Below are 14,832 nucleotides of genomic sequence, written 5' to 3'. Positions count from 1 at the left end.
GCTTAAGTTATCAAAACAGTAGGTGTATAACTAGCATTACAAGGATTGATCTGATCATCAGGGATTCATACAATAAACATTTATTGGAAGATGTGCCAGACACTCTGCTAAGTGCTAGGGTTACAAACATTGTCAACTTAGTAACCTTCTTTTTCCAAAAACAACATTTATAGTTCTCAAAGGTAGAGTCACTCCAAAACTATAAACAAACTCAACATCAACTAGACTGTTCCCCTTCACTGGAAATGGGTAAATTAACTTTTATACCTAAATTTTACTCTGGAATTTAATTATATGACTTGTGCATACAGTAGTGTACAGACACACTCTTGTTCCCCATAAGCATGCCTTTCCTATTTCTTTTTTTAAAGTACTCCAAAAGGCCTGGAGAAGACAAATTTGAAGACTTCAAATTATTAAATGTAAAGATCTTACATTAAGATTTTGGATAAATTTTTAAATTGAAGTCCCTCTATTCTTCCCAATGTCCAATCATTAATTCCATTTAGTTTGCATAAGCTAATGATAGTTTGTCTGCTTTTTTAAAAGCTAGAGTCCTGAAACAGAGATCTTCCAAAGCTTTTTCTCCTTGAAATATCCCTAAAACGTACTTCAGAACTTGAAGTAATCTAATGCTTGATAACCATAACCTAACGAGTCTTGCTTTGTAATAGTCTACAATCTTTCCTTTATTTTCTAACACCACTAATATCTGAATATTTAGGGATATGATAATTGAAGAGTAAAGGTCTCAGAGAGGCTTTATTTCAGCATTGTAAACTCAGCTCCCATTCATGCTAATCTACAGGGATGTAGCTGTAATAAATGATGAATTATTAAAGTTTTGATATCATGTGGAGACAGAGGTGCCATTAATGTAGTCATTTAGTACCATCAGGGTGTAAATTATTTATAGGCTGTACAAAGCAATGACAACAGTTTAAGGAGGAGAATCAAATTCTGCAAGCAAATTGCAAAGAATTCCTGCAAGAACAGAGATGCAAGGGTTTTTTTCTGCAGTCACATATGTATGCTTCTGAGTCATCAATGATCTTTTTTGTTTTTGAGAATCTGCAGCGTTAATAGGCCAAACTGTGATCTTCAGCAATAACAAAACCTCTGATGATAAACAGACCCTTTGCAAAAGTTAAAGGATAAGAAAATATATCTAATATTTAAGGTATGACAATGCTTCCCTTATTTATCCAGCATAATTTGCCCTTTCTTTTGTGAATAAAAATCCCTGTCTTGTTACAGTTTGCCTAGTAGAATTTACTTTTAAAAATAATATTCAGGGGCTGGCCAGTTAACTCAGCTGGTTACAGCACCATGTTGTAACACCAATGTCAAGGGTTTAGATCCCCCTACGGGCCAGCTGCAAAAAAAATTAAAAAATAATAATACTCAGGTTACTATTATAAATCAATTACCATGCTGTGATATAGCATACTGATAATCTTACATATTCTTGGAGAAAAGTGAACTAAATACAAGAATTCCAGGGCTGGCCCATGGCTCACTTGGGAGAGTGTGGTGCCAATATCACCAAGCCCATGGGTTTGGATCCCTATATAGGGATGGCTGGTTGGCTCGCTTGGGAGAGTGTGGTGCTGACAACACCAAGTCAAGGGTTAAGATCCCCTTACCAGTCATCTTTATAAAAAATAAACAAACAAATAAATAAATACAAGAATTCCAAAACAACTCTTAAAATTCTTTCTGCTTTTATGTTTGCTTTTCTTCTACTTCTAACAGCTTTACACTTTAAGCTCTCAATTCTTGGAACTGTCAGCCTCCCTGTTTATAATAGGCTACTTACCCTTTCTGCAATTTGTTGCCTCTATTCAATTTTCATAGGATAGTAAACCTCAGAACTGTTAACAGACTGTTTGAACTGTCTGAATCAGGAGTAAATGAGATCTGAGAGAGAGTCTCCTCTATGAATAAATGCTTCCTAGAAGCATTTTTACTTTGTGATTGAACTAGAAATGGCTGGAGATATTGGGTAAATATCTTCAGGATAAATAAGATTTTACTATAGCATGAGGCATAATGCTATTCCAAATTAAATTACCTATCTTTCATTTGCACTGCTTATTTTTAATACGTTGTATAATACTTTTTATGTGAATCCAAAAAGTTGGGGGTGGTAGGAAAATGGGAATATTCATTTCAAGAATAAGGAGCATGTTTTATTTTCTTCCATTATCTTTCCCTGGATTTTTAATTATTAAAAATACTGCTTCGTTGGGGAATACAACAACAAAAAAACCGGAAATACGAACTCTACAGATACATTTAAGGACACAGTCGCCCCCTCTCTCCCTTTCTCTGCCATCGAAGTGCGATGGCCTCCCTTCCTCTCCATGTCTTCTCACAAGACTTTCAGGGTCAAGCGATTCTTGGCCAAGAAACAAAAGCAAAATTGGCCCATTCCCCAGTGGATTCAGATGAAAACTGGTAATAAAATCAGGTACAACTCCAAGAGGAGACATTGGAGAAGAACCAAGCTGGGTTTATAAAGAATTGCACATGAGACAGCACACATATTTACCAAATGTTACTGAAATCTTACTGTATCAAGCTGAAAATCTGAACATCTGGACATGTTTTATGAGGGAAATTATTTGTTTCTATACTCTGCACAAGTAGATTGATTCCATAATAAATATGTGAAACATTCTGTTTGAAAAAAAAGGATATAGTCTTTGCATGCCCAGTTCTGGTACCTTAGGCATGTCATTTAATCTCTCTAAACTTCAGTCTCTTCTACAGCAAAATGAGAATATCAGTGCCAACCTTACAGAATTGTTTGGAAGATTAAAAGAATACAGGGCTGGCCAATTAGCTCAGGCAGTTAGAGCATGGTGCAGATAACACCAAGGTCCAGGGTTCAATCGCTGTACCAGCCAGCCACAAAAAAAACCAACAAAACAAACAAACAAAAAATAAGTAAAATGCTTAGCACACAGGTCAATGTATAAATAGTAGATTACTATAATACAGATTTGAAATAGGATGATGATCTAGCATTATCTCCTTTTCTGAGTATTTATCTATTGGACATGCAGGTATAATCCACTTCCCAAGGTAAAACCTTAATTAATTGGAACTACTTTCCTACATTATATTATTAAAATAGCAATCTAAATATTGCTTCTAAATTCCAATTTCACAAGGAAGATGCTAATAACAAGACAGATCACCAGTGGTCAAATCATTGGGTACATACTTGTATCACAATATTTGATGTTTTAGACTTACCCAGTGATACGACTTCTAAGAATCTACTCTACATATATACTCACATAATTATGAAAAAAAAAAAATCTACCAGGAAGTTACTGTGATAGCAAAATTATAAAATAAACAGAAACTGATATGCTTATCTAGATAGGTCAGTTAAATACTCATGAAAGTTCCATACAATGGAATTCTCAGCAGCCAGTAAAAAGAAAAATATATTTACACACGTATGGCTTCATTTGTGTGTGCATGTGTGTGTTTTTAAAGAAAAAGAAAAGATAGATATAGGTGTAAATCTTCAAGAAGCACTCTGAACAAGTAACAGTGGGTTTTCCTTCAGTGGGACAAAGAAACTTGTTATGTTTCCACTTTAAATGTTTCTATACCATTTTAATAATTTACCACAGGAATGTATTATTTAAAAATAAAGTCACATTAAAAAAATTTATCTTTAACCCAGAATGTGCTGGGAAATAATATTTAATTCTGTTAGTTTTCTGAGATTAGAATTTTTCCTACAGAACATTTTCAGAACAATGCCATAGCTTGACCAAATCAGGTTAATAACAACACTGGATAAGGAAAAAGAAAAACTCAATAATTGCATGCTCTCTTGTCCTCCTAATCAGCAGTATATTCCTTATATTCCTCAGAAAGAAAATGGAAAATGCAAACATACTAGATTTAGTTTTCAGACTGATTTATGAAATAGTAAAATTCTACTTTAGAACCCAGCGTCTGGCCTTCAAATTTTAAGTAAACAGAGTTGAACTTTTATTGAGCCGTACAAAACCGTGGAATATTATTCCCATCCAAGTTTTTTAAGTTTTTAATATTATTTTTAATATTATTAAAAACTTGGACTAAGATTCAAGTTTTTAATATTATTCCCCCCCCATTTAGAATAAAATAATAGTTCAATAATAGTGGAGCAATAGTTATTGCTTATGATGAAAACATACAGAAAGCTATGACAGGCTGGCCGGTTAGCTCAGTTGGTCAGAACATGGTGATGACACCAAGGTCCAGGGTTCAATCCCTATAACCTGCCAGCTGCCAAAAAAAAAAGAGAGAAAGAGAGAGAGAGAGAATGCTCTTCAGAAAGCTACGACATTTCCCATCACCATTAGTGAGCATTTTCTGGGTACCAACTGGGCGCACATCTTTGTATCAGATTACTTATATTTTATTACAATTATTAAGTAATTATATTTTTAGAAGTTAATGGATATTAAAACAAGTCATCTTATCACGTACATTATCAGTAGAAAAGGTCTAATCAAAGCCAAACATCAGTTGGGTTTCTCATTATTAATGTAATCCATCATTCCATAATGAATGATGTAGTTTAACCTGGCACCAAGTCTAATATCAACTCAAATTAGCATACTTATGCTCAGCGTTGCTTATGCTTTTCCTGCTGGAACCTGCCAAGATTTTGATTACATAAGCAAGTTGACATAGGATTTTGAAATAGATACATAAAATATAAAATGTGTAAGAGAAACCTCAAATTTAGAGGCATTTAGTTACAAATTTATTTACACCACACTTCACTATTGTTGCACTGTTTATGGTTTAACTTTAAAACTGCTTATCATCACTAGTTATTCTGGCGGTTATTTGTTATAAGTAATTTAACTACAGTCTTTTGGCAGGGGGGAATTGGAAAAGGGCAAAAGGAGAGGTAAAGAACACATACACCTTTAAAAAATTGGTTTACAACAAAGCAAAGCATACATTAACTATTCCATTTTTTGGGGTGTTTTTTTTTTTGTCCCAAACATGAAATTAACAATTTGAATGAGGTGTAATTACTTAAATTGCTTTTATATTTTATTTGCATCAACTGAACATCTTAACATTTTTCATGATGGGAATAATACAGAATAAATGAATTGAGTCATTTACTTTGGCGTAGAAAAGAAATTATAACAGAATGGATTCAGGGCATTTTTTAAAAACATTGTGTTAAGCTCTTATACAATGTGATCTTTTCTCCAGTGGTTAAATGCCAGTTTTCCATTAGGACTGAAGGATCTTAAAGAATAAAGCATATAAAATGTCATGGACCAAAGATGAGGAAAAATGTATTTTCTAGCATTAGGAAGCCAAGTGATTATCTTAATATATAAGTAATTCTTTAATTATTCATGTGCTGATTATATATGTTGTATTATTAGGAAATGGAAAATATTTTTAATATAAGAAACATAATTAGGACACCAATCTCTATAAAAACATAAACAGGTCCTCCAAAGCATAAAGGAATCTTAAAGAATTAAGCAAAGCAGAGATCTTCTCGATTAACATTCCATAAGCAACACCTGCTTGTGATTCAGTGCTTCTCCACCATTGCTGCACATTAGCATCACCAGGCAAGATTTAAAATATTGATGCATTGAGTCTCACCCCAGATCAGTCAAATCAGAATCACTGAGGGGTGAGGCCCAAGCACTCATATTCTGTAAAAGCTCTTAAAGTAAAAGTAATGTGTAGCCAGGGCTTAGAACCATTGCACTAGTCCAGAAATCGACTTAACACCCCAAAGTCTGGTGCATAGAGGATGCTGTTAAGATTCCTTCAATTCTTCACCTTTTCTGGACTTAAAATAAAGTAGTCTGTCAACAAAGATTTGACGCCCACTATATGGCAGGCAGCACTGTAAGTAGTAGTGAACAAAACACATTTTTGGAGTGTATAAGATCACCTACAGCCCCACTTAGACACCAGAATGCCAATAAGTTATATTTACTATCAAGATGAAATTCCTATAAAATGAATTCCTATTTGCAACACAGGAGGGTGGAATGAAAGTGGTAGAGGAAGGGATGCTTTTATTTCTATTTAATACATTTCTGTTTTGCCTAGTTTTTTTAATAATGAGCATACGTGTCCTTTTATAATTTACGTTTTCTAAAATAAGATTTAAAAAATGAAGTCCTAGATAAAAGCAGCAAGACATATTGGTAGATTATTGATGGAATTTGGATGTGTTGTCCCCTCCAAAACTCATGTAGAAATCTGATCCCCAATGTGGCAGTGTTGGAAACTTGAGTTATGGGGGCGGATCCCTCATGAATGGATTAATGCTCTCTCTGGGGGTGGGGGAATTAATGAGTCAGTTCTTGCTCTATTAGTTCCCCCGAAAGCTGGTTGTTTGCCTCTGGCACCTCCTCTCTCTCTCTCTTGCTTCCTCTCACCATGTGATCTGCCTGCTTTATGCCATGAGTAGAAGCAGCCTGAGGCCTGTGCCAGATGCAGCTGTCCCAGAGTCATAAGCCAAACAAACCTCTGTTCTTTATAAATTACCCAGTGTCAGATAATTCTGTTATAGCAACACAAAACAGACTAATACAATTATTATTATTTTTGGGGAGTTGGCTGATACAGTGATCCAAACCCTTGTCCTTGGTGGTATAACACTATGCTCTAACCAACTGAGCTAACCAGCCAGCCAAGTAGATTCTTGAGTAGACAGTTTACTGAGGAAGAGGGTTGAGATCTGAGGCTAGGATATAGTGTTGAATGTAAGATTAATTGACTGTAGGTTTCTTTACCTCTTTCTAGTAGTAACCTTGTTGTTTCCCCTAATCCCTTAGGCCAGCAAGGTCATATCAAAAAGGTTGAAGGTCAAAATCCGTATAGATATACTTAGCACACTTTCTCTCTTCCTTCTAAGTGGTTCTCACATCTAAAATTAGGTGCCACTGAGGGCAAGAGAAAGCAGTGGCAACAATGTTAATATTAAGAGACTCAAACAGCTTGTCTGCACAAAGAAAAGCAATTAAAACAATAAGATGATTTTTCCCATATCAAATTAGAAAACAAGAAATTAATAGACAAGCAATGCTAAGGAAAGTGGATAAGACAGGAACTGTCACAATGCCAAAAGGAGTTTAAATTGGTGAATTATGCTGGGCTCAATCTAAAATATCAAGATAATCAAGAAAAGACTTGTGTAATAACCAACCTAAGTGATCTGTGTCATTCCTGTATTAGATCAGATTTCCTAATGCTCTCTCTTACTGCAAGCTTTCTTGTTTCTTCTGAGCTAACAAAAATGCCCTAGATTTTGTGGACTCACATTTTGTTTACCATTTTCCCAGATGTACCAGGATAAAGATACAATATGTAAAATCCTTAATGCAGTGAAAGAAAAGTATATTGTACATGCTTTCAAATGACTGTTGATAGGAAACAGTTCATTATAACAATAGTATGCAAGCCAAGACAATGTATACTGAATCTGGAGACACAGTAACACTTATCCCACCCCCACCACCAATTTGATGGAAGGATTTACAAGTCGGTCTGTTTCTTTTAAAACTGATGTTTCTGGGCTGAGCCCGTGGCGCACTCGGTAGCGTGCTGCGCTAGCAGCGCGGCGACGCTCCCGCCGCCGCGGGTTCAGATCCTATATGAGGATGATCGGTGCACTCCCTGGCTGAGCGCCGGTCACCGGAAAAAAAAAAAACAAAAAAAACTGATGTTTCTGCTAGTACCTAGAAAGATAGTGTATGTGAGAGACATCCACAATACCTTTGAAGTATCCCAGTTTTAGAAATGAGTGGCTGGAATATAGGCTGGAAAGAAGGTTCAGACTTATAAACTCCTCAAACTACAGCTGCACGCCCTAATGACACTCTGTGTTTAATTAATTATTTATACTTAGTAAACATCTAACAGATGCTGAAAAGCCCTATAAAAACAAAGATAGTCTGAAGATATGAAAGACTGTGCATACATACAAAAAAGTTTTTCTGAATTTTGGGGTGAATAAAACATCCCAAACACAGAGTGAGATGGGAGCTAGAGTTAGAAGTAACACAATGTGCCTACATTTAGAATTTTTCTTCTTATTTTTTAAAAGAAAGATAATTTTGAAATACAAATAATCAGCTAATGTTTTGATTCATTCAGAATGTTTACTATGGAGAATGAGGTATTTTGAAAAGAAACCACCTAATAAGATATTTCAAAGACTACCGAAGCAAATGAGAATGGTCTACTTTAATTTCTTTGAGAATTTCTCTTGATCTCCTTCAAAAGGGATAACCTTTCTTTAATGCACTGATTCAACAAATATTTTTGAGCACCTACTGCTGGTCACTGTTTATCTATAGCAATGAACACACACAAAAATCCCTGCCCTCATGATGTTTTACCTTCTACTGAAAGGAAGACAAAGTTAAATATGTAGTGTATCAGATGGTGATAATTGCTAAAGACAAATATAAAGCCAAGAAAGGAGCTGGGGGTGCCTCTGGGAGAGGACAGATAACCTGAAAGCCCTGCGCTTCTTACAGAGACTGATATAAACGAGAATAAAAGGCATAATGACATTGGTGCTGAAGGTCTTAAGGCAGATACTGGCTGTTGGTGAAGTTGTGAGGGTTAAGGGGAAGGAAAGGGTAAGGAATCCTTCCAGGAACAAGCATAGTTCTTTACTCTTCATTGTAGACTTGGAACAGGGTGATATTATCCCACAGCAAGAAGAATTTCCTCTTTATTCCTGTTTATGGAGGCTTAGAGGGAAGGCAGAAATGGAGAAGTCCTACTTTAGCTTGATCGCAGAGTAAACCAGGTTTCTAAACCCACTGAATGATCAGCCCCAGTGTCAATTTCACTTCTCTGTGAGAAGCATGATGAAAAATATCACAGACTCAAATGGAAGGAGAAAGTAGAAAAGAAAGGCAGACAGTAACAACAGGCAAAAATGAGGTACCTTAGTGGAAGGGAAACCTAGTCTGTACCTTTTAAAAAAGGACTCATTTTCAGATCACCACCTTGTAGTTTTAAGAAAGTAAAATGAATTCTTTTCACATTCCAGCTGGATTATTTAACTGCAAAGTAAAAAGTTATGTCAAAAATGTTTCCTCCTCTCACACAGTTTTCTTCACAGTTTTTATCCTCTACATACAATAGGAAATTGAAAGATTTCATTTTCGGGGGGGGGGGGGGCGGGGGGGACGGGGAGGGGGAAGAGACAGAAAGAAATGAATAAGAACTGGAATGAACTTAAAAGAACCTCAAATCAATTCCCCTACCACATTACCCTTCTTAAACTTAAGAATGTTTTCCAGAGTATCTTAATCCTTACCAGTATCACTACAAATGTAGAAATGATGGATACTACAAATTATCTCTTCCTTTAGGAAGGAAATATGAAATATAAGCAAAGCTATGCAGTTTTTGCTTGACATACACGAGTCATTGTTAGTGAGCTCAGACCTTTGAAGGGATCAAGACTGAATCTACATGTTAACAGTGAAAATACTTTGCCAATGACACTAAGATAGCTACTGAGGTTGAAGCTCAAGTTGCACATGACTTCCCTAGAATTATTCAGCATAAGTTAATGTCCTCTTTATATGCTAAAGAACTAACCTGTCACAACTATTCTAAAGGAACAAATGCAAACAAATCTTAAACAGTTATTACAATGAGAGAAGAAAGGATTAAAAGACTATAGGTAACTAAATACATGTGTAATATAATAAAATTAATCTAGTGTGGTAGTGGTCCCCAAATACTGATCAATGATGAAGTTTTCAGTAGTTTTTACTGTGAAATGAAAATGGTAAGGACAAGGTAACAAATGTTTCATAAAACTAAATTGTCCTTAACTCTAAAAGTATGTACTGTTCTTAATTTTTTTTTATCATGAAATAACCATGCAACAAATGATTGGGATAGAGGGGTTCTAAAACCCTCAGTTGACAAAAGATGAAGATGACTAGTATACCTGGTCCTCCAGTGCTTGTGTATGTGTGTGTGTAATGAGGACAATGCAATACAGAGCTTTTCACCCACGGAGAACCCAGTCAAGTTTTAAAAAACCAAATTATATTTTAGAAAGAGTTTCTCATACAGAGAAGCATAAAGACAGTACCTAAACAGGTTTCCAAAAACCAGGATTCATGAATTTTGCCCACAATCATTTTGATGATGGTCACAAGTTCAAGCATTTGAGTTTGAGCACTAATACAATGTCATGTGCCACATAATGATGTTTCAGTGGATGGATGATTGTCCCATAAGATTATGATACTGTATTTTCACTGTACCTTTTCTATGTTTAGATACACAAATACTTACCTTTTTTACAACTGTCTACAGTATTCAGTACAGTAACATGCTGTACAGGTTTGTAGCCTAGGAGCAATAAGCTATACAGCCTAGGTTGTAGTAGGCTATACCATCTATGTTTGTGTAAGTACACTCTATGTTTGCACCACGATAAAACTGCCTAATGATGCATTTCTCAGAACATATAACTGTCGTTAACAATGCATGACTGTACATCATATATTTAAAGCACTGTATGTATTTTAAAATTCAAAATTACATAAAGAAACCCAAGTGTACTTGACAGGTTTATAGCTCCAGGCATAAATCCAGCTCCATCTGCTGAAGAATGTTTGATTTCTCAATTCAAAACAACACAATCATATTTTTTAATATTCTAAGAGTTCTGCTAATGTAAGACTTCCACCCAACTATATTTCTACAACAGAATTACTTTCCAAGTCATTTCACTTCAACTGAAAATGTCAATTTCATACAGGACACTTAAAATTTTTGAATGTCACTTGGTTTTAGGCAATTTGTCTTGATTAAACAAAAAACAAACCTAGACACAAAATAAATATATCTTACATAAAATTGTTTGGAATTACTGTTTACCTACCAGTGGAAGATCTTAAAAAGCAGGCCACATTTATTTCAATTACAGCTAAATGAAGTCGTGCTGCTTTCAAACCAGTGCCAGATTTATTCTGTCATAATCAGGTAGCTGTTCCAACAATTTCTTAGAAAAAGGCACTTGCTGCATAACGAAGATGCTATGCTAGGTTTAATTCAGACTACAATGCACTCTGATGTGAATTTTTAAATTTGATTTGAGTCAACAGAACCAGAATTAGCTAAAGGTGTCATGTCACTATCGTAAAACAACAGAAAGCACCTTATTATACTGCAGTTCTATGCTTACTAAAACCTTTGGTTATTTATATTAATTTTCTCGATGAATATCTGATGTAGCTTTCTTTCCTTTCTATACTTAACCTGTTTGCAAATATATAAACACTTCTTAACCTCTGCAAAGACCTGCTATTTGTACTCTATTTCCAATGAAAATCCAAACAGCTCCTCATATTTTAATTGCATCTCAATCTATCCTTTCGAGTCATGACTCTTCTTTTAGAGACATCTCTACTAGAAGTCAATTAATAAACGTTTTGCTCAGTTAGCGGCAGAGTATAACTGTATGTTAGTGGTTAAGAAGCCCCATAATTGCATCATTTAATACCAACTGGTCCTAATGCCACCAGGGTGACTCACACTAATGAGCCCTCCAAGTGCCACTGTCTAACACAGACCTCTCAAGATGAAAACTCAGCAGTGGAGACTCCAGAATTCATTCATTCAACCATTGTACTTGCTTCTGATACATAAATAGAGGACTGATTTTGGGGTTCTTTAACATAAGGAAATGCACTGAAAACAAAGCATCACATAATTTTTTTTTTTTTTTTTAAAGATGACTGGTAAGGGGATCTTAACCCTTGACTTGGTGTCGTCAGCACCACGCTCACCCAATGAGCTACCGGGCCATCCCTATATGGGATCCAAACCCATGGCCTTGGTATTATCAGCACCACACTCTCCCGACTCGGGCTGGCCCAGCATCACATAATTTTGAAAAGAATACGCCTTCCCTTCTTTACAGTGAATCCTAAATTAGATTAAGAATGCTACTTATAAAGATGTGCATTAGTACTGGATCTCCTGATACATGATGAAGTTTTCAGCCCTGTTAAGTATCAAAACTGCAGCACAAAATGAGCCAATACACGAACTAGGGACAAAAGACAGTTCATACGTCCTTGGCGATCGTCATTTTAAAACCACGTGCTTGGGGACCATTCAAGATGAGATACACAGCAACCGACTCAGACTAAAGTGGGCGAGGGGAACTGCTTCATGCTCGGCCCGCACCCAACCATCCATCCAGTCAACGCTGGTACCCAGAACCCGTGAGTCCTTAACGTTATACATCACCGCCTCAACTCCTCCCCATCCCAGGAAATCAGATTCTCTGGCCACAAAAATCTTAACCCTGGTCTTCATACAAGTCTCCAGAAACCTTAACACCGGCTTGATCAGTCTCACAACTCCCAAAACAAAGTTCACAACATCGTAACGACAGTTTCCTTCAGAACTTAGGCTCCCAACCACGCCCTCCGACCAGGCTAGTCTCCCTCCTGTCTTCAGTGGAGGGGGACCTCCCCCTCCATTTGGTCCCTCCAACTCACAGGCTGGCGGTGTCGGGGGGCAGCGGGCCCGACAGCGCTCTCCAGCTTGGCGCGGCCAGTTTCCTGCGACTGCAGTCCAGCAAAGGAATGCGGCAGGAGCACTGCACGGGACAGAGGCCTGCCCGGGCGGCAGGCAGCAGGAGGATGGCCTGGGCGAGGAACAGAAGCCGGAAAAGCGGTCCCAAACGACCCTCCAGCAGCTGCATCTCCTGGACGCCTAGGGGCCCCGGCGCCATTTTCCCCCCAACCTGGACCCGGCTGAGAAGAGCCGCCTGCTGGGAAAGGCGGCTTGGAGGAGATATTTGGCGGCTGCGCGACCACCCCAAGCCCCGGCCGCTGCCTGTACCCTCTCAAGACAGGTAAGGGGAGGATGCGGCGCCACGGCGGGGGCGGCGGCCAGGGACACAGAGCTGAGGTCCTGCGGACACTGCTCGTCCGCCCCGCCCCGCTACGCAACGTCCTCACGCACAGTAGCCAGCCAATCGGTGCCACAAGACGGGTTGCGTCGGGGGCGGGACCCCCGTGAGTGGGCGGAGCCGTAGACAGCCGAGCCACTGGAGAAGAAGGACGATAAGGTGTTCCGCGACTTCGGGTGTTCTAGAGTTTCGCCGCAGTTCCCGCCGGGGGGCGCAGTGGCTCCTTAACAGAGAACGGTGCTGCGAAGCGCTGTTAGTCCAAAGTCCTGACTATGGGTATACGAGTATTTACTGTAGTAAAACGAAAGGATTTTTTTATCTTCTCTGTACTCCAAGAAAGGGGAAAAGCAGAAGAGCTGCCTTCCGCTTCGCAGACACGAATGAGACGTGGGAGGGTCCACCCTAGCTTTGGCCAGGTCGGCTTCCTCTGCCCCCTGCTGCTTGTCTGCAGTTCTTGCTGTCCGGCAAGTGGACGGCAACTCCTAGTCTCCTAACACAAAGCAGGTTGTTACTGGTTTGTTGAGGGCCTGTAAGCTCCTTATTCATATGTGCACCTCTAGCTTCTATTCTAGCTTGGAGTTCAGTTAAACGTTGGTGAGACCGCATCTGCATGTCCCTTTCCTCTGTTTGGGGGGATGCTGTCCTATATACATACTCAGAAAAGCAAGTGAACAAGTATATGAAGAGAGTTTTGAGCAGTCAACAAAGCGAAGGCTGGGTGTAGGGGAATTTATTTTTCCTGAAGCAGAGGCTGTGGAAAACTAAGAACAGTGAAGTCTGGCCACCTTATGCACTCTCTTATTCAAGGTTATGAATAAGACTTTGAGAATAATAGTGAAGGTTCACTTATATGCAGTGTTTTTATACTTTTCAAAGAGCATTTGCATCTGTTAGCTTGTTTGATCCCCTCAATGACTGTGAAATTGGCAAGACAGTTTTTGCTGATGAGGAAAAAATCCCACAGCCAAGTTACCCTGAAGTAGAGGCAGGGCTGGTATTAGTATGGGTTTTCCGATTTGTAAATTAAAAACCTGAACATGTTAAAAAGAATGATGCCTAGGACATGGCGTTGTCCTAGGAAGTAACTGAAATCAATCTTTCCATTGGCAGATTCGGAGTCATAATTATGCTTTTTAAAAACCCTTTTCTGTTTTTTAATGTTGAGATATTTATTGGAATCAAGGCCATATCCAATGCTCTAGTCCAAACCAAACTTTTAAAGCCAAGACAGCAGAATGAAACTTACTCTTAGCCTCCTTCCCCTGGCTGTTGAGCAGGCTTAACAACCTCCTGTAAGAAACAGCATTGGTAGGAGCCCCACAAGAAAAGGGGACAGGGTCTGGCCAGTTTGCTCAGTTGGTTGAGCAGGGTATTGTAAGGCCATGGTTAAGGGTTCAGATCCAGCAGATCCAGGTACTGGCCAGACACACACACACACACACACACACACACACACACACACACACACACACACACACACACACACACACACACACACACACACACGGGGGGGGGGGATAGTTTAGTTTCGGTTATAGTGTCAGAGCTCCCCTATGAAACTATGCCACATGGGCCGATTAGAAATTCATGCTCTCTAACCTGTGTCCTCCCCAATAATTGGTGCAAGGTCACCCCAGTTAGGAATTCTTAATTCCTTCTGCACATTATTTTTACCACTTTAATAACACTTATATGTACTTTATATATCTTGTATTCCCTATATTGGCTAGCACAGTACCTGGCACATTATAGACAATAAATGTTTGATGAATGAATAGACAATGAGATCATCTTATATCCTACACAATAAAAGTACCTATTTTTCTTTAAGAAATTTTTATTATGAAAAT

At 38.2% G+C, this 14,832-nt stretch overlaps 2 protein-coding genes across 5 annotated transcripts in view; one reads left to right on the top strand and one right to left on the bottom strand.

The window, feature by feature from the left end:
* Window positions 1–13,001, bottom strand: part of LRIG2 (leucine rich repeats and immunoglobulin like domains 2) — a 54,501-nt gene extending 41,500 nt beyond the window's left edge. For all 4 annotated transcript variants that reach the window (XM_063104429.1, XM_063104432.1, XM_063104430.1 and 1 more), the window contains exon 1: window positions 12,567–13,001. In XM_063104429.1, the coding sequence (XP_062960499.1) occupies window positions 12,567–12,802 (236 nt within the window). In that variant the 5' untranslated portion in view covers window positions 12,803–13,001. The remainder of the gene's footprint in view (window positions 1–12,566) is intronic.
* Window positions 2,367–2,532, top strand: LOC134385189 (large ribosomal subunit protein eL39-like). The gene has a single exon (XM_063107109.1). It carries the CDS (start codon window positions 2,367–2,369, stop codon window positions 2,520–2,522), a length of 156 nt encoding a protein of 51 aa, XP_062963179.1. The 3' UTR covers window positions 2,523–2,532.
* Window positions 13,002–14,832: the final 1,831 nt, after the last annotated feature.

The sequence above is a fragment of the Cynocephalus volans genome, chromosome 8 (assembly GCF_027409185.1).
Source record: "Cynocephalus volans isolate mCynVol1 chromosome 8, mCynVol1.pri, whole genome shotgun sequence".
NCBI lineage: Eukaryota > Metazoa > Chordata > Mammalia > Dermoptera > Cynocephalidae > Cynocephalus > Cynocephalus volans.
The sequence above is the reverse complement of the archived record's forward strand: the minus strand, read 5'-3'. Positions and strand labels throughout refer to the sequence as shown.